This window comes from Rhinolophus sinicus, linkage group LG13 (genome assembly GCF_036562045.2).
Source record: "Rhinolophus sinicus isolate RSC01 linkage group LG13, ASM3656204v1, whole genome shotgun sequence".
NCBI lineage: Eukaryota > Metazoa > Chordata > Mammalia > Chiroptera > Rhinolophidae > Rhinolophus > Rhinolophus sinicus.
The window spans coordinates 964,603-988,850 of NC_133762.1; the positions used below are offsets into that span (position 1 = coordinate 964,603).

The 24,248-nt window shown below is 41.9% G+C and overlaps 1 protein-coding gene across 4 annotated transcripts in view; it reads left to right on the forward strand.

Annotated features, from left to right (window-relative positions):
- Nucleotides 1-24,248, forward strand: part of GABRB3 (gamma-aminobutyric acid type A receptor subunit beta3) — a 167,170-nt gene that overhangs the window by 102,383 nt on the left and 40,539 nt on the right. For all 4 annotated transcript variants that reach the window (XM_074317239.1, XM_074317238.1, XM_019753228.2 and 1 more), the window contains exons 4-5: nucleotides 2,309-2,529; nucleotides 22,827-22,909. In XM_074317239.1, the coding sequence (XP_074173340.1) occupies nucleotides 2,309-2,529; nucleotides 22,827-22,909 (304 nt within the window). The remainder of the gene's footprint in view (nucleotides 1-2,308; nucleotides 2,530-22,826; nucleotides 22,910-24,248) is intronic.

The following is a 24,248-nucleotide window of genomic DNA, read 5'->3' on the forward strand; positions in this document are numbered from 1 at the left end:
GCTAGCAACCCCCTAGATAGACAGGGAGGTCCCTGGTGGAATAAACAAGACAGCCATATCCTGAAACTCCAGGTTTTGTAATCACTCCTTCACTCCAGGACATAATGTAACAAGGCCTTGAGGTTAATGGTAAAATTCCTTTTAGCCTGACAAACGGAGCTGATCTGATAGATAAGAGTGGGTTACTTTGCTAATTCCTTTAGGATGGGCAAGCCCAACAAACCTGGTAGATGAATTTCATTAGAAGGCGAATTTCATTAGAAGGCGCCAGTTCCCTTCTTCAAACAGCTCCCCTTCCCCAAACAGGCAAGGGAAGGTATAAAAGGAAGAGCTTTGCCTCAGTCACAGGGCACCCCTATTCGGGACCCCCTCCCGCCCAGGAACTCTGACCCCTTGCTTTCAATAAACTATCCTCTTTTTAAAACTCTGTGCCTCTCCTGGGTCTGTGTTTCCATTCTTCAGTCTCATGAGACACGATCCCCGCACTCACTCACTCCAAAGTCCCTTACATCATTTGGGGACTCACAGAGACATAGTCCCCCTTCATTTGGGGGCTCACAGAGAAATATTCCTACTTCAATGTCATTCGCTCCTTGGAGACCCTTGGGCTTTCATTGACTCTGGAGCTGACATTCAATTCAGCTCCATTCAATTCATTCAACCTTCTGCTCACGGCCGAGGAGTCCAGCCTGTCCATCGCCCTGTGCTTTTCCCCTCTTGTACCCTAAGTTCCAGCAACACCAAGCTGACCGGTGTTGCCATCCACACAGTAAAAGCCCATCCCCATGTGAATTTCCATGCCCCTCCCTGATCCCTAGCTGAGGAAGGGGCAGCATCAGTGCCACCTGCTCTCTGGGACTCTTTCGTTGATGGTGGGGGTAGGAGGGCTCTGCCAGGTAAGAGCCTGCAGAAAATTCCTGTGTCTCTTCTCATCCACTCAAACCTCTATAAAGACTCCCCAGCCCATTGGAATTTTCTTGCTTCCTGTCTTCTGATTTTTTTATGAGCCTATAGCTTAAAATATTTTTTGTTTCTAGTTGTGGAGTATGTATTGGTTTTGTCACCTCTTGGCCTGTGAAGAGCTGGAGATGAGCGCCCAGATGCGCTCTTTCTTGTGTCATAGGCCTCTGTGTTCCAGTACCTTGAGATCAGTGATAAACAGCATTGTTGCTGCCCTGGGAGGGCAGACGAGGAATATTGGGTGGGATGTCAGCGGCTTGTGTCTGGGATGGATTCTTGAACCAACTTGCCATCCTGTCTGCCACTGCCCACAGAGCGAGGGTGTTTGCAGGCTCCTTGAGGCACGAGTGTGACTTCAGAATCTCCTGCGTGTAACGGCAGTGGTTTGTCCTGCCCTGGTCGGACAGTTCACCCACTCACCTTTGGATTTTCAGCTTGGATCCTTCTACAGTGGGGTTCAGGATGTCCCGTGACTATTACTAAGTTTTCACACTTGATCATTCTAGATTTGAATAGTGATTGCCAAAAAGAACAAAAATTGGGGGGAAAAAGAATTTCCACACTCAGCTTCTGATTTGACTCTTTTCCACTTCATTATTGTACTACCGACTTTGCAAAAACAAAACCAAAAGTAGAAACAAAAGGCGGGCCATCTGCCCAGATATTTGCTTACTTTGTTGGCAAGCATGTGGGGGCCGCACTGTGGTCGTCTCTGTCCTCCCACATCTGGCTTCAGTGTCAGCCTCCCATTTGCCCTACACGAGTATGTCATCCCCTTAAGGTGATAACATGGCCCAGTTAGTGCAGAATTGGCCATGGCAATCTGGAAGCAAAAGACGATGTGATGGACGAGGCATAGAGACCTCTCACAGGTCAGGTCATGTGCCTGCAGTGGGTGTTTGCCCTTGGGGAGGGCAGAGGACAGAACCGGCTCACAGTGGAGAGTCCCATAGGTATTGCTCGTCTGTCCTGGGTGGTCCAGGCATATGACTGCCTGGCGGGAGGTGGACTGACAGGGACCCTTCCAGGGGCACTCAAGTTCCCTGCCAGCAACCATCCCTGCCAGATGACCTTTTACTTTGGGCGTTCATTTCTGTGTAGTTTTCTCTTAAATGCCAATTTGTTCAGTCTGGTTCTGACCTAAATAAAACAGAGCACTTATAGATAGACGTGACATATGCCTATGAAACCTGGTCCTTGCCTGCACAAGCAAGTCACCACTGTTCCCTACCTTGCACGAAAATAATGCCCACTTCTCCTGGATTCCAACCTGGATTTGGCCCATGGTGGAGCAGATTCGCCTGTGGCTGCACACAGACTAATTGCTTTCTTTTCTTTTTGTCCCCAGGATTACACATTAACCATGTATTTCCAACAATACTGGAGAGATAAAAGACTCGCCTATTCTGGGATCCCTCTCAACCTCACGCTCGACAACCGAGTGGCTGACCAGCTGTGGGTGCCTGACACGTATTTCTTAAATGACAAAAAGTCATTTGTGCACGGAGTGACGGTGAAGAACCGCATGATCCGTCTGCATCCGGATGGCACCGTGCTGTACGGGCTCAGGTCTGTGTGCCCCTCAGGGCTGTGTGGTGCGCTGGCCTTGAACGTCTCACGTGCTGAGAGTAGGTGAGGCCACGCCCTCAGACTAAGTAGGAGACAGCCGTGAAACACTTTGAGCTTTGCAGACAAAGAAACCTTGTAAGATTTGGGGCACTACTATTACTATAAATAGTCATTGAGCAAAGGTTCAGCCTCCTGGGGCTGCTTTGATAGAACCAGGCTGCGTATCAGAGAACCCAACTCCCTAGGGATGGATTTCCCATGTTACAGCCACAAAGTCCTGTGGCTAATATTGCCCTGACATTGCGGAAGCTTTTAGGAAAGTTTTCCCAAAGCCATCTGCAGAGTTGGGGAGGGGGAGGGGGGAAGAGTTGGAAAAAACGTTTTGTTATACGGATAAGGCTATGGTCTCCACGGAGTCTTATGAGGTGGTGGCTGTATATTTATGGGAATGACTGAGTGGGAGGCTTCCTGCTGGGAAACTGGACTGCTGTCTGGAGCCCCCAGGAGGCCCTGGGCTTCTTTGGTTACCCTGGAAACCATCAGGCCTTCCCATGATGCTTTGTGAATATTAGCCGCTTGCTAAATGGTGCTCTTAAAAATCATTTGTCTCTTGAGTTCCTTTTACACTGATTTTTGTCTTTCTTGATCTCCTGGCCTAAAAGTGCCCTTGAGGCCTCCTGGGGTGACCCACAGTCTTGAGTGGGACACAGATGGGTGTCTTGGAGGAAGGATTTATCTCAAAGTGTTGTGAGTCCACAGCCATGTACCTGAGTGAGCAGGTCCAAGTGGAATCATGACAATATACATCTAAATCCACACCACTGTGACTTTCCGAGCTTTGAGATGAGTGAAGGGAATAATTTAACATTGCCTAAAGTGGACTGTGTTGAGTAACTTTCTAAAAACAGCAATATAGAGAACAAGACTCAAAATTTTAGTGAAAATCAGAGTTTTTTTTAACTGTAAGACAAAAAAAAAGTGGCACATGTCAACTGAGCTATGGTGTTACTGTGCAGAGTCTAGATTAATGGTTTGTTTGTTTTTTAATTTATTGGGGTGACAATTGTTAGTAAAATTACATAGATTTCAGGTGTACAATTCTGTATTACATCATCTATAAATCCCATTGTGTGTTCACCACCCAGAGTCAGTTCTCCTTCCATCACCATATATTTGATAGATCGATGTTTCTTTGGGCCATTTTCAGCATTTTGTATTTTTTGCCCAGAAATGAGAGCTGTGGTGGTAAATTTCTGGAGGTTCTAATAGGGACATCAGTGGTATAAAAAATTACCCAGAAACCATGTGAGCATAAAATGAGGAGACATGTCATTCATTTAGCTGCCCCACTCCCCAAAAAATCTGAATAGTGTGTGGGGGGTGTGTGTGTTTGTAGTGGGGAAGCAAATATTAATAAAAATTAGGCTATGCCTTCTTGGCTTTTAAACGAAACCTGCTTTTTGAGTTCTCTGCATTTTGAGTTCTCTTTTTTAAATTTTCTTACCAGAGAGGGTACGTGACTATGTCTCCATTAAAAGCGAAGAGCTTGAAACCTTTTGGGATAGTGTCTTAGTCCTTTCAGCTGCTGGGACAAAATACCGTGGACTGGGTGGCTTATAAACAGCAGACATTTATTCTCAGAGTTGGAGGCTGGACGTTCAAGATCAAGGTGCCAGGTGATTCAGTGTCTGGTGTGGACCCTCCTCCTCGTACAGCAGGCACCTTCTTGCTGTGTCCCCCCGTGGTGGAAGAGGCCAAGGAGTTATGTGGGTCTCCTTTATAAGGGACACCAGTCCCATTCATGAGGACTCCACCTTCAGGACTTAAGCCCTCCCCTCTCAATGCCACCACTGCTGGGGGCTAGGATTTTAACATCTGAGTTTTAAGGAACATAAACATTAGGACCATCACAGACAGAATGATATGCTATAAATGGAAGAACTGTAATAAATTTCCAAACTCTATTTAAAAGTATTTGATTTAACACCATAAACAGGCAAGAGTGACAAAAAAAAAACACAACAGAATAAAACCATATCTTTAGCTAATACTTTGCCTGCAAATTAATATATAACAATTAAATAGTAATGTAGTAATAAGCTATGAGAAACTTTCAGTAACAAATTTTGTACAATAACCTAAAAACAAAACAAAAACAAAGCCCTGTAAAAAGTGTACATCCATTATACATCTCAAACAGCCTTAAATCAGTAAATGGACTTCTCAGTAAATTGCGGTTTTTATTCAAATGTAGTCTCCATATCCTCCTTAGATCCTTACTTAGAGTGTCGTACTTTTGAGACAACTCTTCAGATCGACGTGGACCAGGGCAAGCTTTCGGAAAGAACATTTACGAACAGCAGACACCATATCGCACATGAGCTTAGCAGCTCCTCTGTGCCGTCAGATCCCTTCGAAACTGGCTAATCTAGAAATCTTTGCCTTTAGATTAAAAAGCACACGTAGCTAGAGATTAATTTGACTTTGAAGTAACTTGAATTTTTGGACAAAAAACATTAGTGTTTCAAAATACTGATAATGTTACTAAATTCATGTATATACATATTCTGTGTTATTCTATGAGAACTGCACATCATTTGCATATATTCTCCATGATATTTGCATACACATACACACATGCACACCAGTGTGTGTTTGATAACAAATAGCTGAGCTCTCACGTTGGTGACGCCTTTTATTCTCGCATTTGCCCCAAATTCTACCTTCCTTCCCCTCTCTGTTGTATTCACGGGACCATGCTGGTGATGTGGCAAGCAAGGGATGGGCCAGGTGTGTAATCCCAGAGATGCAGTGTATCCTTCTGGCCAATAGGTGCATGGCCTGGGCCTGAGGGAGGCCCAGGCAGTGCAGCTAAGGACTTGGGAGGCGTATGGAGCACTGGGATTTTTATTCTCCTTGTGTGCACCTGCCGATGGGGTCCAACCCAGCAGAGGTTACGTTCCTCCTGGCTGTGTCCCTGAGATACTAGGTGGCCTGGCTCTATGCCTGAGACCTTAGGGTCGAATTCTTCTCACCCCTGGGTGCTGGGGTTGGCTTCAGCCCTGAGTACGCAGCTGTAGTAGTCCATGCTGGTAGGTCAATCGCCATTTAGCCGTGGCTGTATAGGGTCAGTGAGGGCCCTGCTTTATCAAGGGCAGACAGAGCTCTCTGGCTGTGGGTGAGCTGCCCATGACGTAGGTTTGTAGGTCATCTCAGTCTTATTCTGGGAAATCATGAATCTGTTACTGTGATGACGCTGCAAAAGTGTCCATCGTGCTCACATAAACCCTGGAGAGTGACCGTGTTCTTTCAGTGATACAAGGTCGTTTTAAATCATGAACTATTTTCTCAGTGATTGTGATAGCCCCTTGAGTTTGAACTTGGCCTGACAGGACCTTGAGCACAGGCTAGAGCTTGGCTGAATACGACAGTGAACCGAGCCTGCTGCCCACGTCCATGTCACCATGTGATGTGAGCTAATGCTCTGGGTGAGCCCTGCCCACCATCCTGAAGGAACAGCTGGGCCCTCTGAGAATTCCTGGGCACCACGACCTTCTCAGGAGCTCGAGTGTCCTGGCTGAGTGAGCGTCTCACAGGTCCTCATCCTGCTCCCGTCAAGCTTCTCTGTTTCCGTTGGCGCCAGGCCGAAGTTTACTGCTCTGTGAGAAGGCAATCATTGTCCCTCTCCTGTCTTCCCATCTTCCTTTTCCAGTCTAATGGTCACTGGATGTCATCGAATGTCTCACCTTGCGCCACTGAGGAAACTTTGTAACATGATCTTCAGGCCATGCTTTCCGTGTCTTTGGACATTTTCTCTGATGCTAGGAACTGGCTCGCACAACGTGTTTGGTCAGCTCCCCAAAGTGCCTGGGTGCCCGAGGTTAAGTTATCTTTGTCAAAACAATGTAGCCATGTTCAACCTGAGAAGCTTATTGCAAAATGGGCTGGAAAATATATTGCAAAGTTCCCACTTGCTGTTAAAAATTAATTCAAGTGTTCAAGTTCTCATTCCCATTCTTAAAGGTGGAATGCAGTGTTGAAATGAAGCTAGAACTTATTTCAGAAGATTCAAATCAAGTCACCTGTTTGGTTGTGCCACCATCTTATTCCCAAACTATATGTTATACAGTGGCTCTGCTCAAACACCTTTTCCCCCAGAAAAGATGGATGTTCACAGGATGAATAGCGCGCCCGTGATTGATTCCCAAACTCGTGTTTCGTCAGGGTCTCCCAATTCCTTTTACATAAATAAATAACATAATCCAAAAAGGATTATGCCAATTTTTACTCCCACCAGCAGTAAATTGCACATTAGTTTTAGGGTTGTGACACCTGCTTTGGGCTTTACAATTATTTAGGGCTACTATAAATAACCTGGTTTCTTTATCCCTTAACGCTGGAGAAAATCACCTGTTTCACTTTCAATTCAGGCTCATCAAATCTCAATCCCAAGTACATTCATTATTCCCTTGCTTATAAAGCCCCTTTGACACCTTCATGTCAAACGTCCTCCTCACTCTCATTTGATGACATCACCTCATACTTTAATTGAAAACACAGACACTTCTTTATCTTCCCATTAACAAAGAGAACATCTGACATGCCTGTTACTCACTCTTCTCTTCCCTCAAAATAGACAGTGCAGGTCCCTAATCATTTGAAAAGTCGGCTTTCCTTGGCGTCCTTCACTACTCATGGATTTGGTTCCTGTAGTCCTAACCCCTCTCTGACCACTGTTCTCCTCCCTCGTCATGCTTCCAGGATGCCGCCTTCTGCTGTTTGGAAATCTTCAGGCTGCCCCAGTCTCAGGGCCTTGCACATGCTCTGCCAGGTGTAATACTTTGTTAGTAGATATTCCTGTTTTTCACCTCATTATGTAATTATACAATTGAAGACAGTTCATCTGTCACCTCCACAACGAGAATCCGGCTCTGATCATCTTCCCCTTCCCATTACATCATCTTGTTTTATTTTTAACATAGCACTTATCCAGGTTTGACATTATCTTGTCATTTTATTGCATTTCTTATTTTTATTGACTCTCTGTTTCCATCCATGATGGTGGAGAAGCCACCATGAGAATATAAACTCTTAGAAAAGAACTGCTTCTGTCTTGTTTATTGTTCTGCCCTGTAAGCCTAGAGCAGTGCCAGATGGGTAAAAGGAAAAAATGTTGTATGAGGATTAACTTTAAGTTCCAATTCTTCTTTTTGTAGTACTTATATTTTCATATTTTCCATTTAGTCCTTAATCTATCAGAATTTCTCTTGGTGTGCGATGTAAGGTATTCAATTTTCTCTTCCTGAATGGGTAGCTATTTGTTCTAATATTTGCCCATTTATTCTTCTGCATAACTTAGAATCATTTGTTTTATCAAATTCGTAAAAAAAAAAAAGTTTGAGTTATTGGTTGGAATTATGCTCATTAAATTTCATAATTTCACTGTACCATAGTCAATATCTCCTACATGATCATGACACATCTGCATTAATTTATATCTTCATTCATGGCTCTAGTTAAGTACTGTTATTTCCTTCATAGTCAGGCCACTAGTTTCTTGATAAGTTTATTCCTGCTTATTATAAGTGTGGTACTATCAGGAATGGGATCATTTTTACATTATTTTTCCAACTGACTTTGACTGATATGTGGGAAAGCTATCGATCTATTTGTTTATAGCTACCTTTGTTTATGCAAATTTATCTAATATCATACCCAGCCTAACTAATCTCTTACTATTTCTAACAGTTTAGTTAATAAACTTGAGGATTTTAATCTTGCCATCATGTAGGTTATAATGATGGGTTTTTTTAATCTTCATTTTCATGAGTTTTAATTTTGGTTTCCTGTTTTATTACATTCATTTCAACTTCCAGAAAATGAAAAAAAAAAATTAGAAATAACAGTGTGCAGTATCTCCTAGTTCTTCATTATAATAGGAGTGCTTCTTGTGCCCCACTATGAAAGATGATTTGTACTTTTAGTTCAATGTAGTTATGACTCATTTTTATTTCCATTACAAAACTAATATATATATATATATATATATATATATATATATATATATATACATATTTTAAATTATTCTTGTCTATCTGACATTCAAATTTAATTGGATAGCATATATATATATATATATATATATATATATATATATATATATAATTTTATTGGAGAGTATTGGGGAACAGTGTGTTTCTCCAGGGCCCATCAGCTCCAAGTCATTGTCCCTCAATCTAGTTGTGGAGGGCGCAGCTCAGCTCCAAGTCCATTCACTGTTTTCAATCTTTAGTTGCAGGGGGCACAGCCCACCATCCCATGTGGGAATTGAACCAGCAACCTTGTTGTTCAGAGCTTGCGCTCTAACCAACTGAGCCATCCGGTTGCCCCCACTAATATATATTTGATATATATTATATTTTTTTTTATTTTATATATATATTATATATATTAGTTTTTTAATGGACGTAAAAGAATGAGTCATAACTACATTGAACTATAAGTACAAATCATCTTTCATAGTGGGGCACAAGAAGCACTCCTATTATAATGAAGAACTAGGAGATACTGCACACTGTTATTTCTAATTTATTTATTTAATTCATTTATTCTATTTCTAATATATACATATATTGCCTTTTGACTGTCAATAAGTTTCTGGAAACTGTCATGAGTTGAAAACACAGATATCACCAATGCATGGAGTTTATATTCAACAACTAATTATAAATCTGATGCTTGGCCCTAGATTACTTTTCTTACATATCAGAAATAGAAATAGATTTTATTAATTCAATCTCCATTTATATGATCATTTTTCTTGTTTAACCTGTAACTATGATGTATTAATTCCCTACCTTGATCCATCCTTGAATTCCCGAGACAAATCCTATTTTATCATGATGGGTAATTCTCCTAAAAATTTGAGGAGAAGAAATTTGCTTTACCCATGGCTAAGTTACGATTGTTCTTTTAAAACTCCTTAGACAACCAGTTTATCAGTCATAAATATACCTTGCGATCTAGTCATAATGCAGTTTTGTTTTAGTGCCTTGGATAAAAATTGGGAGAACTCCTGTGGTTTTTGGCCAGTATTACAGTAATAGTCCTTTCTCTATCTTTATGTTACACGGGAATTCTCAAGTCAGTGTTTAACACTAAATTCAGATTTAGCATGAATATTTTCACTCCCCACAGCCCAGCCCTATTTCAGGCTGGAGGCCTGTAGTGGCAAAGGGAAGATAGATGACTTCTCAGCTGCTCTGCTTCTACTTCTCTACCCCTCCCCAACCCAGCTTGATAGCTGACGTGTGACTCCTCCCATTTTGAAGATTTATTTTGGGGGTAGAAAGAAAATAAGAAAAGTTCTACTTGAACTGGTACCATTTTTTGGTGGCCTTGTACTCTCTGGACTTAGAAGATACTGAAAAGTGACTCTTCTCAGAGCTTCCCACCACTGGGCACCTCTCTGCAACTGGTCCCTTGATCACTGGTGGGCACTGGTGGTTGGGGGGAGTGGAAGGTAGAATATGATTTTATTCTGTGGAGTCCCTTGTAATTCTTTCCTTAGCTGGAGGAATCCATCTTTCATGGTCATCTTCCATCTCTCTACCCACTTAGGCAGCCTTGTTATAGAGGATACCTCCAGATCCTCCATTTTTTCCCACGTAGCTCATGTGTGATCCACAGGAAATGTGCCTGCATTTCTAGTCTAACAACCCCACTCCCATTCATTCTCCTCTATCTTGCCACATCGAGACTGCTTTAGTTTTGCCAAGTGTGAAGCAGGCACCACTCCTTCTAGAGTCCCAACTGGAAGAGTTAATGTCCCTTTGGCATGGCTGGAAACTCTCCCAAGAAATCTATTCCCAAGTTAGTTCCCCCTCTCTCATTACTCTTACCCCTAATAACATCATAACTTGGCTGAAGTTTCCAAGAACCATGAAACAATTCACTGAAATTCCCTAGTAAATTATACAATGGTGGGGTGGTAAAGGGCCGTCTCATGCATCTGTGATATATACCACGTGGATTCTGTTAAACAAAGTGACAGAGAACATCTGCCTTTAGATTTCCTTGTGCGTTTTCACATAATATGAACCAAGAAGATTTATCTCTTTTTATATGTTCTGTAATAGAGTATATTATATGGTAAATATCTACTCTTAAAAGGATTAACGTTCCAGTAAGTATTTAAAGAATTAACCCATAAATATATACTTAGTATGAAATGTTTTTTATAGATGAATGGTACTTTTAATGGGCTCTTGAATGATATTTTCCACCCCGGCACTCACAGCTTCAATGTCTGATATTATACCTACTGGTCTCTTTATGTTTTCTTCTTGTACCAATCATAAAAATTCATGTCTTCCAGGAAAATGTCCTTTTTATCTGTACTCTTTTTTGGGGGGTGGGGGAGAAGGGGAACAATGTGTACTTCCAGGACTTTTTTTCCAAGTCAAGTTGTTGTCCTTTCAATCTTAGTTGTGGAAGGTGCTGTTCAGTTTCAAGTTTCAAGTTGTTGTCCTTTCAGTCTTAGTTGTGGAGGGCGCAGCTCAGTTTCAGGTCAAGTTGCCATTGCTAGCTGCAGGGGGTGCAGCCCACCATCCCTTGTGGGAGTTGAACCGGCAACCTTGTGGTTGAGAGGATGCGCTCCAACCAACTGAGCCATCTGGGAGCTCAGCGGCAGCTCAGCTCAAGGTGCCGTGTTCAATCTTAGTTGCAGGGGGCGCTGCCCACCATCCCTTGCGGGACTCGAAGAGTTGAACTGGCAACCTTGTTGAGAGCCCACTGGCCCATGTGGGAATCAAACCGGCAGCCTTCGGAGTTAGGAGCACGGAGCTCCAACCACCTGAGCCACTGGGCCGGCCCCCTACCTGGACTTTCTAATTCATTGGCATGTACATATGCATTGTCCTATAAAACACATTGTTCTTTTCTCTTCTTCATTTATAATTTTGTTAAGTAGCACCAAGAAATATTTATCTATTTTATTTATATTTTTAAAGAGCTAGCCTTTGATTTTACATCATAATTCTGTTCATTAATTTCATCTTTATCTTTATAAACATCCTCCTCCTCTTGCTTTTAAAGATCTCTACTGGGGAGTGAGGTCAGCAAAATGACAGACTGAGAAGCTCCGAGCTCGTGTTTCTCCACAGACCCATCAGGAAACAAACAGAAGCTATCTGAACCAACATGGCAGGAGCTCTGCAAAATATTCCGTAGTTTACAGGAACCAACCAAATGCCAAATAACGAAAAGCTATATTCAAAACAGTAGGAAATTTTCGTGACATTTTTACCTGCCATTTCCCCTCTCCTCCCTGGTGCACAGGCGATTTTGGTCTTGGACAGGCGGAAGCCCGGACCCACACTTAGGCAGGGGAAGAGATTCTGGGCAGAAATATAAAATAGATCATCTAAGGCCCAAAGGAGAAGCTGGGGTGAGACTTTGGGAAAGTAAGTCGTTCAAAAGCAGCTACATGTACAGGTGAATTTAGAAAGCCATGCATCTGCCCATGCAAGACATATTGGGAAAGTCCTGAGAAGACCTCAAGTTTTCACCTTGGCTGGTCCCTAGGCTCAGAGCTGTCCTAGCTAAGTGACGAAGGAATGTGCACGCACAGGGTCAGTCTGCAAAGACTGCAAAGGTGGCTATTCTGTCTCATTTGTTCGTTTTTTAGCTCCTGGCGTTCAAAGAAATCTTTGTTAAAACATTACCTGAACATGAACTAATGGAACAGAGACTTTACTGATTTTATTTGACAAAGAATAGTCTTTTCTTTAAAGTTTAGAAATATCTCAAAACAGACTATGAAAGCAGGAAGGAAGGAAGGAAGGAAGGAAGGGAGGAAGGAAAAAAAGAAAGAAAGAAAGGACAGCAAACCCTAGGGGAAGGAGAAAATCTGATTTCCAGAGTTACAATATTATATTAGATTGGTGCAAAAGTAATTGAAGTTTAAAAGGTTAAAAATAATTGCAAAAACCGCAATTACTTTTGCACCAACCTAATAATAGTCAAATGCCAAGTTTTCAAGGAAAAACATCACAAGACATGCTAAGAAATGGTGAAATGTTATCCATTCAGTGGAACAAAATAAATTGACAGGAACCATCCTTGAATAAGCTAGACATTGAACTTGCTAGATGAAGACTTTAAATCGTCTGTCTTAACTATGCTCAAAGAGCTAAAGGAAACATGGGCAAAGAACTAAAAGAAATTGGGGAAATGATATATGAATAAAATGAACAAAATAAAATAAACAGAAATTGTAAAAGGGAGCCAAGCAAATTCTGAAGCTGAAAAATACAATAATTAAAGAATTCACTAAAGGGATTCCCCAGCAGATTTGAGCAGGCAGAAGAAAGAGTAGACAGTTTTGAAAATAGGACGATTTAAAGTTATCGAGTCGATGGAACAGAAAGAATAAAGATTGAAGAAAAGTGACTGGAGCCAAAGGGACTTATCAGAAACTATCCAGTGCACCAAAATATGTATTATAAGAGTCTCCAGAGATGAGAGTGAGAAAGGCGTAGAGAGATTATTTTGAAGAAATATTGGCCAAAAACTTCCCAAATGTCATGAGAAACATGAATGTGCAAATCCAAGAAGCTTAATGAACTTCAAGTTGGATAAAACCAGAGACCCACACTAAGACACATGCAATTAAACTGTGAAAAGCCACAGACACAGAGAGAATCTTGAAATCATCAAGATGAAACAACTCGTCAAGTATAAGGGAGCCTCACAGAGATTATCTGCCACTTTCTCACTAGAAAACTTGGAGGCCAGAGACAGTGGGATAATTAAATATTTAATGTGTTGAAAGACAAAAACTGTCAAGAGAGAATTCTATATCTGGCAAAACAGAGGAGGAATGAATAAATTCCCAGAAAAACAAAAGTTGAAGAACTCTATTGCCACTACACCTGCTCTGCAAGAAAGGACAAAGGGAGTCTGTCAAGTTGAAATGAAAGGGTGCTAGATAGTAACTTGACGGTGAATGAAGACGTAAAGATTTCCAATGAAGGTAAATATAACCAGTATTATTTAAATTTTTGTTTGTAACTACACTTTTTATTTTCTACATGATTTAAAAGACAAGTACATAAAAATAATTACAAATCTATGTTACTAGGTAGACAATTGTAATAAGATGCAATTTTTAACATCATAACATAGGGATGTGCAAAGCAAATTGAATAGAGGTTTTATATGTAGTTAAACCAAAGCTGATATCCATTCAAATTAGACTATTATAATTTTGAGATGTTATATATAATCCTATGGTAACCAAAATGAAAATAGACAAAATAAATGAGAAGGGAATCAAAACATGTTACTATAGGGGCCGGCCCGGTGGCTCAGGTGGTTAGAGCTCCATGCTCCTAACTCCGAAGGCTGCTGGTTCGATTCCCACATGGGCCTGTGGGCTCTCAACCACAAGGTTGCCAGTTCAATTCCTCGAGTCCCTCAAGGGATGGTGGGCTGCGCCCCCTGTAACTAGCAATGGCAACTGGACCTGGAGCTGAGCTGTGCCCTTCACAACTAAGACTGAAAGGACAACAACTTGAAGCTGAACGGCACCCTCCACAACTAAGATTGAAAGGACAACAACTTGACTTGGAAAAATGTCCTGGAAGTACACACTGTTCCCCAATAAAGTCCTGTACCCCTTCCCCAATAAAAAAAAAAAAAAAAAAAAGCAACTTTAAAAAAACAACAACATGTTACTATAAAAAAAAATCAGCTAAATACGAAAGACAACATAGGTGGAGGAAACGAAGAAACAATAGGCGATAGGACATACAAAAATCAAATAACAAAATAGCAGAAGTCTATCCTTATCAGTAATTACTTTAAGTATAAGTGGATTAAACTTCTCATACAAGAGCAGAATGGATTAAAAAATAAAACAGGATCCATCTGCTATCTCTAAGAGACTTATTTTACATCTAAATATGCAAATAATTTTGAAAGTGAAAAGATGGAAAACATATTTCACACAAATAGAAATCAAAAGAGCTGAAGTGACTAATATGAGATGAAACAGAGTTTAAGTCAAAGAACACCATATATATTGATGAGTCAATTCGCTAAGAAGATATGACAGTTATAAACATATATGCACCAAACATCAGGATTCCAAAATATATGAAGCAAACATTCACAGAATTAAAAGGAGAAATAGACATTCTACAATAATACCAAAACTTATGAGATATTCGGAAGCAGAGCTAAGAGAGAAATTTATACCTGTAGACACATTAAAAAGAATTCAACTTTACACCTTAAGGAACTTGGGGGGAAAAGGAAGAGTAAATTAAACCCAAAAGCTAGCAGAAGGAATAAAATAATAAAGGGCAGATTGGAGATAAATAAAATAGAGAGTACTTAAAAATATGTAGAAAAACAAATGAGACCAAAATTTGATCCTTTGAAAGATCAGCTAAATGGGCAAAACTTTAATTAGATGGACTAAAAAAGAGACAGAGAAGACTCAACTAAAATCAGAAATGACAAAAAGAACATTACTACTACCAATTTACAGAAATAAAAAGGTTTATAAGAGAATACTATGAAAAATTGCATGACAGAAAATTGGATAACCTAGATGAAACAGACAAATTCCTAGAAACACACAAACCATTAAAATGAATCCCGAAGAAAGAAAAATCTGAACAGACTGATAACCAGTGTGGTGATTGACTCAGTAATAAAAAACCTCCCAACGAAAAAAGCCCCCAAAAATGGTTTCACTGATGAATTTTAGCAGACATGTAAAGAAGAATTAACTCCAGTTAATGCAAAATCAAACTCATTTAAAAAAAAATTGAAGAGGAAAGTGCTTCCCAACTCATTCTATGAAGCTAGTATTACCCTGATACCAAAACCAGACAAAGACGCTACAAGAAAAGAAAACCACAGACCAATATCCCTCATGAACATTAATGCAGAAATCCTCAACAAAATTCTAGCAAACTGAATTTAACAACCAACACCATGACCTAGTGGGACTTATACATGGAATGCAAGGATGATTCAACATAGGAAAATGATGTTAATAAAATAAAGAAAAAAACCACCATCATCTCCATTAATGTAGGAAAAGCATTTAACAAAATACAACACCCTTTTATGGTAAAAATGTGCAAACAACTAGGAGGAAGAGTAGGAAACTTCCCCATATGATAAGAGCTGTATGTCAAAATCTCTGAATTAAAATCATATTCATTTGTGAAAGACTGAATCTGCCTGCTTCTGCTATATCTGTTCTAATTGGAAAGGAAGGAATAAAATTGTATGCAGATGATGTGATCCTATGTAGAAAACCTAAAGATTCCATGCATCCCCCCCAAAAAAAACCCTGCTAGATCAAAACAACTGAATGAAACAAAATTGTAGATTTAAAAATCAACATATAAAAATCAGTTGTATTTTTGATACTCACAATGAACACTCCAAAAATGATATTAAGAAAGCAATTCCACTTGCAGTAGCATCTAAAAGGATGAAATACTTAGGAATAATATATTAATGATGGAGGCAAAAGACTTGTACCCTAGAAACTATAAGATATTGCTGAAGAAATTTTAAGAAGACATAAGTAAGTGGAAAGAAATCTTGTGTGTATTGATTGCAAGACTTAATATTGGTAAGATGACAGCACTACCCAAAGTGATCTACAGACTCAGTGTAAACCCTATCAACAGCTCAACGCATTGTTTGGTCAAATGGAAAACCCAATTCTTCAATTTATGTGGGATTGCATGGGACCCCAAATATCCAGAACAATCTTGAAAATGAAGAACAAAGTTAGAGGTCTCACATTTCCTAATTTAAAGCTTACTACAAAACCATAGTAATCAAAACTGTGTGAAAGTAACACAGTCCAATGGAATAGAATGGAGAACCCAGAAATAAACCCTTACATGTATGATCAAATGATTTTTGACAAGGGTGCCAAGACTATTCAATGAGTAAAGGTCAATCTTTTCAACAAAGAGTGCAGGGAAAACTGGATATCTGCATGTAAAAGAATGAAGTTGGATGTGTACCTTGTATAATACACAAACATGAACTCAAAATTGACAAAAAATATAAATGTAAAAGAGTTAAAACTATAAAGCTATAAGACATAGGGGGACTCTATCTTTTGATTGGAACATTTAATCCATTTACATTTAAAGTAATTGTTGATAGATATGTAGTTATTACCATTTTATTATTCATGGGTACTAGATTTATCAGGGTGATCACTTCATAAGTTTTATAAATGTCTAATCATTCTGTTGTACACCTGAAACTAATTTGGCAATGATTTCTTGGATATGACATGAAAAGCACAGGCAACAAAGTAAAAAAAAAACCACGCTAAATTGGAGTACATCAAAATTAAAGACTTCCGTGCATCAAAGAACACAGAGTGAAAATGTAACCCATGGAATGGGAGAACATATTTGCAAATCACGTATCTGATAAGGACAGTTAATACTCAGAATATATGAAGAACTACTGCAAGTCAACAACAACAAAAATGATCAGTTCAAAAATATGCAAAAGACTCGAATAGACTTTTCTCCAAAGAAGATGTACAAATGGCCGATAAACATGTGAAACATATTCTAAGGGAATACAAATCAAAACCACAATGAAATAACCAGTACACACCCATTAGGATGGCTGGCAAAGTTATGGAGTAATTGGAAACCTTATGCATTGCCGGTGGGGATATAAAACTGTACAGCCACTGTGGGAAGCAGTATGATTAGTCCTCAAAAAGATAAAGGTAGGGCCGGCCGGTGGCTCAGGCAGTTAGAGCTCCATGCTCCTAACTTCGAAGGCTGCCAGTTTGATTCCCACATGGGCCAGTGGGCTCTCAACCACAAGGTTGCCAGTTCGACTCCTCGACTCCCGCAAGGGATTGTGGGCAGCGCCCCCTGCAACTAAAATTGAACAGGGCACCTTGAGCTGAGCTGCTCTGAGCTCCCAGATGGCTCAGTTGGTTGAAGCGCGTCTCAACCACAAGGTTGCCAGTTCGACTCCCACAAGGGATGGTGGACTGCTCCCCCTGCAACTAGAAAACGGCAACTGGACCTGGAGCTGAGCTGCGCCCTCCACAACTAAGACTGAAAGGACAACAACTTGACTTGGAAACAAAAGTCCTGGAAGTACACACTGTTCCCCAATAAAGTCCTGTTCCCCTTCCCCAATAAAATCTTTAAAAAAAAAAAAAAAAAAGGTAAAGGTAGGATTAATATATGATCCAGCAATGCCACTTCTGAGTGTATATCCGATATCCTAAAGGATTGAAAACAGGAACTCAGACATTTGTCCACCCATGTTCATTGCAGTATTATTCACTATCGCCAAACGGTAGAAACAACCCAAGTGTCCATCAACACATGAATGGATAAACAAAATGTGGTCTACACACACAGTGCAATATTATTCAGCCTTAAAAAGGTATGAAATTCTGACAGCTGCTACAACATGGATGGACACTGAAAACATTACGGTAAGTGACCTAACGCAGGCACAAAAGGACACATATATGATTCGGCTTATATGAGGTACCCAGAATAAGTAAATTCATAGAGAAAGTAGAATAGAGGTTACCAAGTCCTGGGGGAGGGGAAATGGGAGTTATTGTTTACTGGGTACAGAGCTTCTGTTTGGGATGATAAAAAACTTATGGCTAAGAATAGTGGTGATGATTGCACAACAGTGTGAATGTACGTAATGCCAGTGACCTGTATACTTAAAACTGGCAAAAATGGTAAATTTCATTATGCGTATTTTACCCCAATTAAAAAAAATAATTCTTTATCGTTTCATGTTTAATTCTAATTTGTTGACTTGTGTCCTGTTTGTTTTTGCTCTGATTGTCTAATAAAGCTCAGTTTCATACCCATTTTCCTCTATACCATCTTCTCTCTGCTTTCGAAGCTCTGCCGTCTGCCCGTAGGAAGGTTTTACAGGTTTGCCCTCTTCTTTACACGCTACGTAAGCCTGGTCTCCAGGTCAGCAGTGGCAGCATCTGGAAAACTCAGAATTCCAGACCCATCCAGACCTTCTGCTCAGAACCTGCATTATAACAAGATCTCCCAGGGACTTGTGAGCCCATTGGAGTTTAAGAAGTCACCCACGTCGTGAAATGATTTTAGCTGTGTCAATTCCACTGTCTCCAGCGCAAATTTCCAATGAGCCCTGCGGCTAGGGTCCTTGCATTCTTTCCTGGGTTTTACAGTGTCTGTCCATCTATGCCTTCATCTCAGGCTCTTCCTCCCTCACGCCTGCCCGTTCCTGTTTGAAAGAGAGCAGACCACATTCATGCCTTTTGACAACCAGACGCGTATCTTCCAAATTTTTCAAGTTTCATTGTCTACACTTCCATGCTTTTCATAGAAGACATCTGTTTTATTCACGGTGTTTATCCTTAAGTGGGACAGATCCATGAGACAAAGTGGTTTTCTCAGGAGACTTTGTACATGGTGGCCTTGGTCCCCTTCAGGTTCAATATTACATTGGAAGCTTTAGCCCCTAGGGTATAAATCTGAAAGTCAGGTCAAAGTGCTCCATTTCTTATGCCTGACTGCTATTCATTTAGGTCTGGTCCTCCCCTCGGACTGCGGGCTTCACTGATGAGGCCATAACATAGACGCAAGGCGAGGACCTGGGAATAGTTTTGGATGACATCTTCCACTCTGGCACGCATGGTTTCCATGCCCTGCGGATATGCGTCTCTAGCTACCATGGAGATGGGTTTCAGATGAGGAGTTCTGTCCCATAAAGCTATGGGGAGGCACAGCTGGGAGCTGGGTTAGAGGGCAAGGCCAGATTCATTCTGTCTGGCTCAGTGCTGTTTTTCTAGCCTTTTCCAGGGGAACTTAACTGTGGTAATGAAGGCTTTCTGTAATCTCTACTGTTCGACATGGTAGCCACCAGCCACGCGTGGCCACTAAGCATTTGAAATGTAGCTGGTGTATCAGAGGATTGGAATTTAAAAAAAAAAAATTAATCAATTTAAAATTTAAATATAAATAGTCCCACGTGGCTAGTTTGGAACAATACAGTTCTAGATGTGAAGGCCCCACAAGTGCCATTGTTAGATCCCGATGGTTGGTGACACCAAAGCACCTTCCTGATTCTTTCCAACTCTTCTGTCCCCCCTCTTCAGAGGGCTGAGCCTGTGCTGCTTTCCGTAGGGACGTCTGCGGTCACCCACCTAACAGTTGTGTCCTGGCGGTGCTCTGGGGTCTGCCTACACGGTTCCCTCGGTTTTGGTTCCCAGCACTGTTGCCAGCTGCGGCCTTTGTGTTGCTGTATCAGCACAGTGTTTGCAATCAGGGGGCACCGCACGGCCTGTGTCATTTTCCTGATGGGAATTCTCATTTCACCAAGACTGACATTCCTGAGATGACAATGGATTCCTGCTGAAATATAGAAGCCAGCACTCCTGTTTTAGAAAAATGCTGCCTACTAAGGGCTTCGCTGTCTGTGACATGCCTGAGAAGCATCAGGTGATGATTCCCATTTATTTATAGATAATCGTGCTTGTCTATGTGTGCAGTTACCCGGCTTGGTGGTACTGTTATCTATCGCCACCACGTCGCTGTGTAACAAACAGCTAGCAAGCCTCCAGGTCAGATGACATCCGTGCTCGTTGCCGTTGTGTCTGGTGGTAAGCGAGCATCTCTACTCCTGGCCGGCTCACACACAGCCCCGCGGTGGGTGGACTCTGCAGGCATGAGTGGGCGCCTATGTCCTGCCCTCCTACTCCCCATGTCCGTCCTCCTGGGGCCACCAGACTCATCTGGGAATGGCTTCCTCACAGCAAAGGCACACAAGGAGACCGGAAACACAGATGCCTGTAGGGGACAAAGCTTGGGACTGGCACACTGTCACTTCTACACATTCTGTCAGACAAAGCAAGTCACGAAGTTGGCCCACATTCGAAGAGTGAGCAGATAGCTCTTCAGTGAGAAGAACGGCAAATGGCGTGGCAGAGAGGGGTGCTGGGAGCGGGGAGACACAGGGCTGCCAGCAAGTCAGCTTACTGCGACCTCTCCAGCAACAGCCCCATCGAGTCTGCAAAGCAGGAACTTCGGACAGTTCTGTGAGCATATTTTCATGTAAAACAAACAAAAAAATTGGGATAACTTAAATGCAGGCTATGTCCTGTGCCTTCTCCACGTTGAATAGTAAGCACTTGTGTTAGAAGACTGCTCAGTCCTGGGTCATTTGACTTGGCTCCTTCATCCCAGCATCTGAGTTCCTATTCCCGGAAAAGTGACTGATGCTTCTACCGCCAGGAAGGAAGAGTATGAGTTACCATAGAGCAGTTGCACAGGGCTAGGTGGTTACCTGTACGGCAACAGCCCAGGTGTGCTGGTACCCTGCAGCCTTAGATACGACTACAACTCAGAGCTCTTGGAGCTTCTGGCCTCCCCAGTGCAAGCCAGTCACACCTGAGGTGGTGCTAACATGTTCCTGTGTCCCGTTAGTTCAACAAGATTGTGATCAGAGAGACAGGACTCCACTGGTGGCTGCATTCCTCTGTGATCGGCGCTGCAATGGACGCTATCGAGCTCGGCCTGCTCAGGATTCATTCTGCAGCAGAAGAATTCACAGACACTGCTTGGCTATTAATGCAGGGCTGTCACCCCGGCATCCTGACCAGTGAGCCCATGAAGGCTCTCAGAGGGTCAGCAACGCTGCAAGGCCAGAGCGCCTCATGGGAGTGCTTGAGAGGGCAGGTGTCCCCCTCTGGCCCTCAGATTGGGAGGATCAAAGCCAAGAAGGGCCAAGATACCTCTTTCTCTTTCCACATTAATTTTTTTGAGTCCCACACTCAGCTTATACCTAGTCCCCATATTCTCAAAGTCATTTTTTGTTCAATGAGTTTTTATGGGACTCTTGCTGTGTGCATGTGGGTGCTGTCCTAGGCACTGGGTGGGGGTATCTGTGGACAGGCGAAACAGCCCTGCCGCCCTGGGCTCACCTGAGGAAGGGCGAGGGGTCTGCTTGTCAACAAATAGACAGGCACTCCAATTGTAGAGTGTTCTAAGTGTCGTGAAACATTTACATGGCGGTAATGAGAGGAAGAGAACTGCTTTAGTTCTGCTTTAGTTCTGGATGGCCTTTGAGAAAGCTGCTCAAGGACTTTGTAATCTGGCCTCTCTGACGTTGACCAGGAATGTAAGAGATTTGGCCAACTGGGGAAAGAGATGGTGCCCCAATATTGCCCTAATGATTCACCGTAAGGGTGGGTCGCACACTCTGCCTGGAGTCCTTTCATACCTCGGCTGACGAGTGGACATTTCAGGCAAATGTCTGTGATAGTAGATGTGGTCCTGACCAGCCAACAGTGACGTTTCCATAGCAACCTCCCAGAGAAGTCTGCATTTATGCAACGACATGAAGAGTTTGCATCTGCCTTATTATTCTTTATAATTGGTGGAAATTTGAAAATGGAAGTGCTGACACCAAAGTACATCTCACAAGCTTAATTTAATTAAGACAAAGTGGAAACCCTTCAACATGCTGAAAGCCATGGGTCTCTGCGACTCAGGCTTCCTCGTCAGCCTGCAGGCAAAGGACACACAGGGACAGTTGTGGACGGTGTTCAAAGATGGCAGAGATCTCCTACTAGGATTGTAAGCTTGCTGGGGATAAGGCTCCCCTTATAACCTTCAAGTTGATTCCTTGGATTTTCATACGTATGATGTTAAATGTATCTTCAGGAATATATCCCTTATAACAACAGGACTATCTATGAAACTCTACCCTATCCCACAATGGGTTACATACCGTTTCACCATTGTGATATTTACTGCAGGAGGAGATGTAGGATATTTATTTTCTCCCTTTCCATATTATATTTCCAACTTGTCATATATATGATGAGAAAATTATATATATGTACATGACCTCTGTACACTTTCTTTGTGCTATAAATGCTGGAGAGAGCCACTAGGCAAGGAGGCAGGACAAATATTGACAATAAGAGCTTCCTGAGAAACCCTTTTCTCTGCCCTTGGTTATCCAAAGCCAAGAAGACTCCATGAATAATTTTATAGAATTTAAAGTTTTGTGCTGCTTTTCTTGATAAAGCTGGCCTACAGTATACTGAAAACTTATTCATTCAGTCTGTAACGTGAGATACGTTTAATCAGGTATGCTTTGGAGAAGGGAAGGGGTCCTACTTGGAGGCCCCTAATCTAGAAGCAGTTTTCCTGCTACCTGTCTCGTCCCACCTTTAATATCTGCCCTCACTCTGTGTGTTTCAGGATCACGACGACAGCAGCGTGCATGATGGACCTGAGACGATACCCCTTGGACGAGCAGAACTGCACTCTGGAAATTGAAAGCTGTGTGTATCTGTATTTCTTTTCCATGCCCTTAGTGTTTTAGCCCTTTTTGTCCTTATTTGGCATGTTTGCCAAGGCATATGTAATTTTCTTGATATAGTTTTTAACCATCTTAAAGATTAAAGATTTAACCCTCTACTCTGCAAATTTCATGAGAGAGAGAGAGAGAGCGAGCGAGAAAGAGAGAGTATAAAAGAGTTCTCCATTCTAATCTGATTAAGTCTGTTTGCTTTGCTGAAATATAAGAAAACAAATCCTCCCCATCTCAGTCCATTCAATGAGAAGAGAGCAAACACTAAGATACAATTTCCTCACAATATGCTTCATCACGCATGAGTGGCTGTACTCCTGGGACCCTGGGCAGTTGGAGTAAAACTCATTTTCCATTAGGAACTCAGCTTTACAAGCAAGCTATTTCTGCATCTTGGCAATTTTCTTCAATTTGAAGAGTATCCAGATGCCTTATTGATAATTCAGTGCTGAGTACTTCTCCTCGTATGTGGGGGACGAGAGCTGCATTTGTGTCACCTAACAAACAGGTGTCCCACCCACTACCTGAGCCAGGTCTCCTGGTATATCTGGATGGTGCTGGTACTTACTCTGGCCCATTTTAGACGGGATTAAAATTAGTGTCAATTGGATTTCGGTATAGTGTTTACATTGAATTTTTTTGTGGATAGCAAACAACTGACTTTGCACTTGGTGCATTTGTGCTCAGAAGTGAATGTCCTTCTAAGGAAACCTATCGGGCAGTGACACTAGTGACAGGCCGGGGTTCATATTCCATGTGGAGCCGGTCCCACCATGCCCTGGCTTCCGCACTGCATCACTGTCATGGTTTCTGAGACCTCTGCTTCAGAAGGTGAGGACATGACATCAGAATGGAGTTGTCTAGGGACTTCAGCATGGAGGACAAAGGCTCATGGGAGATGATAATTTCACAGTCGTTGAAGGACTGTCCTAGGAAGTGAAGTGGAGTCTAGGTGGCCGTAGGGCACAACTCCCAAAGAGTTGATGAAAGTTTCAGGAAGGCAAATCTGGAGCTAAGGAAGTAGGAGGCTCCTATTCCAACAGTCTGAACCCAGTGAGTGGCCCAGAAAGTGCACCTTCTGTGACTGCGATGTTTGAACCATGGCGGAGGATGGGCAGGAAGGTCCGCTGTAAAAGAGATTTCTTCTAAGGGTGTGAGCCAGCCCCCATGGGGAACCCATGCTTGAAGTATGTGCGTGGAAGAAGGGGTTCTCCCTATTTTCTGGTGACCTGACTACACACGTGTGAAAGGCTTTATGTAAGTCAAGATGCAAACATGGGGAAGAGTGAGCCACGAGACGATCTGGAAGT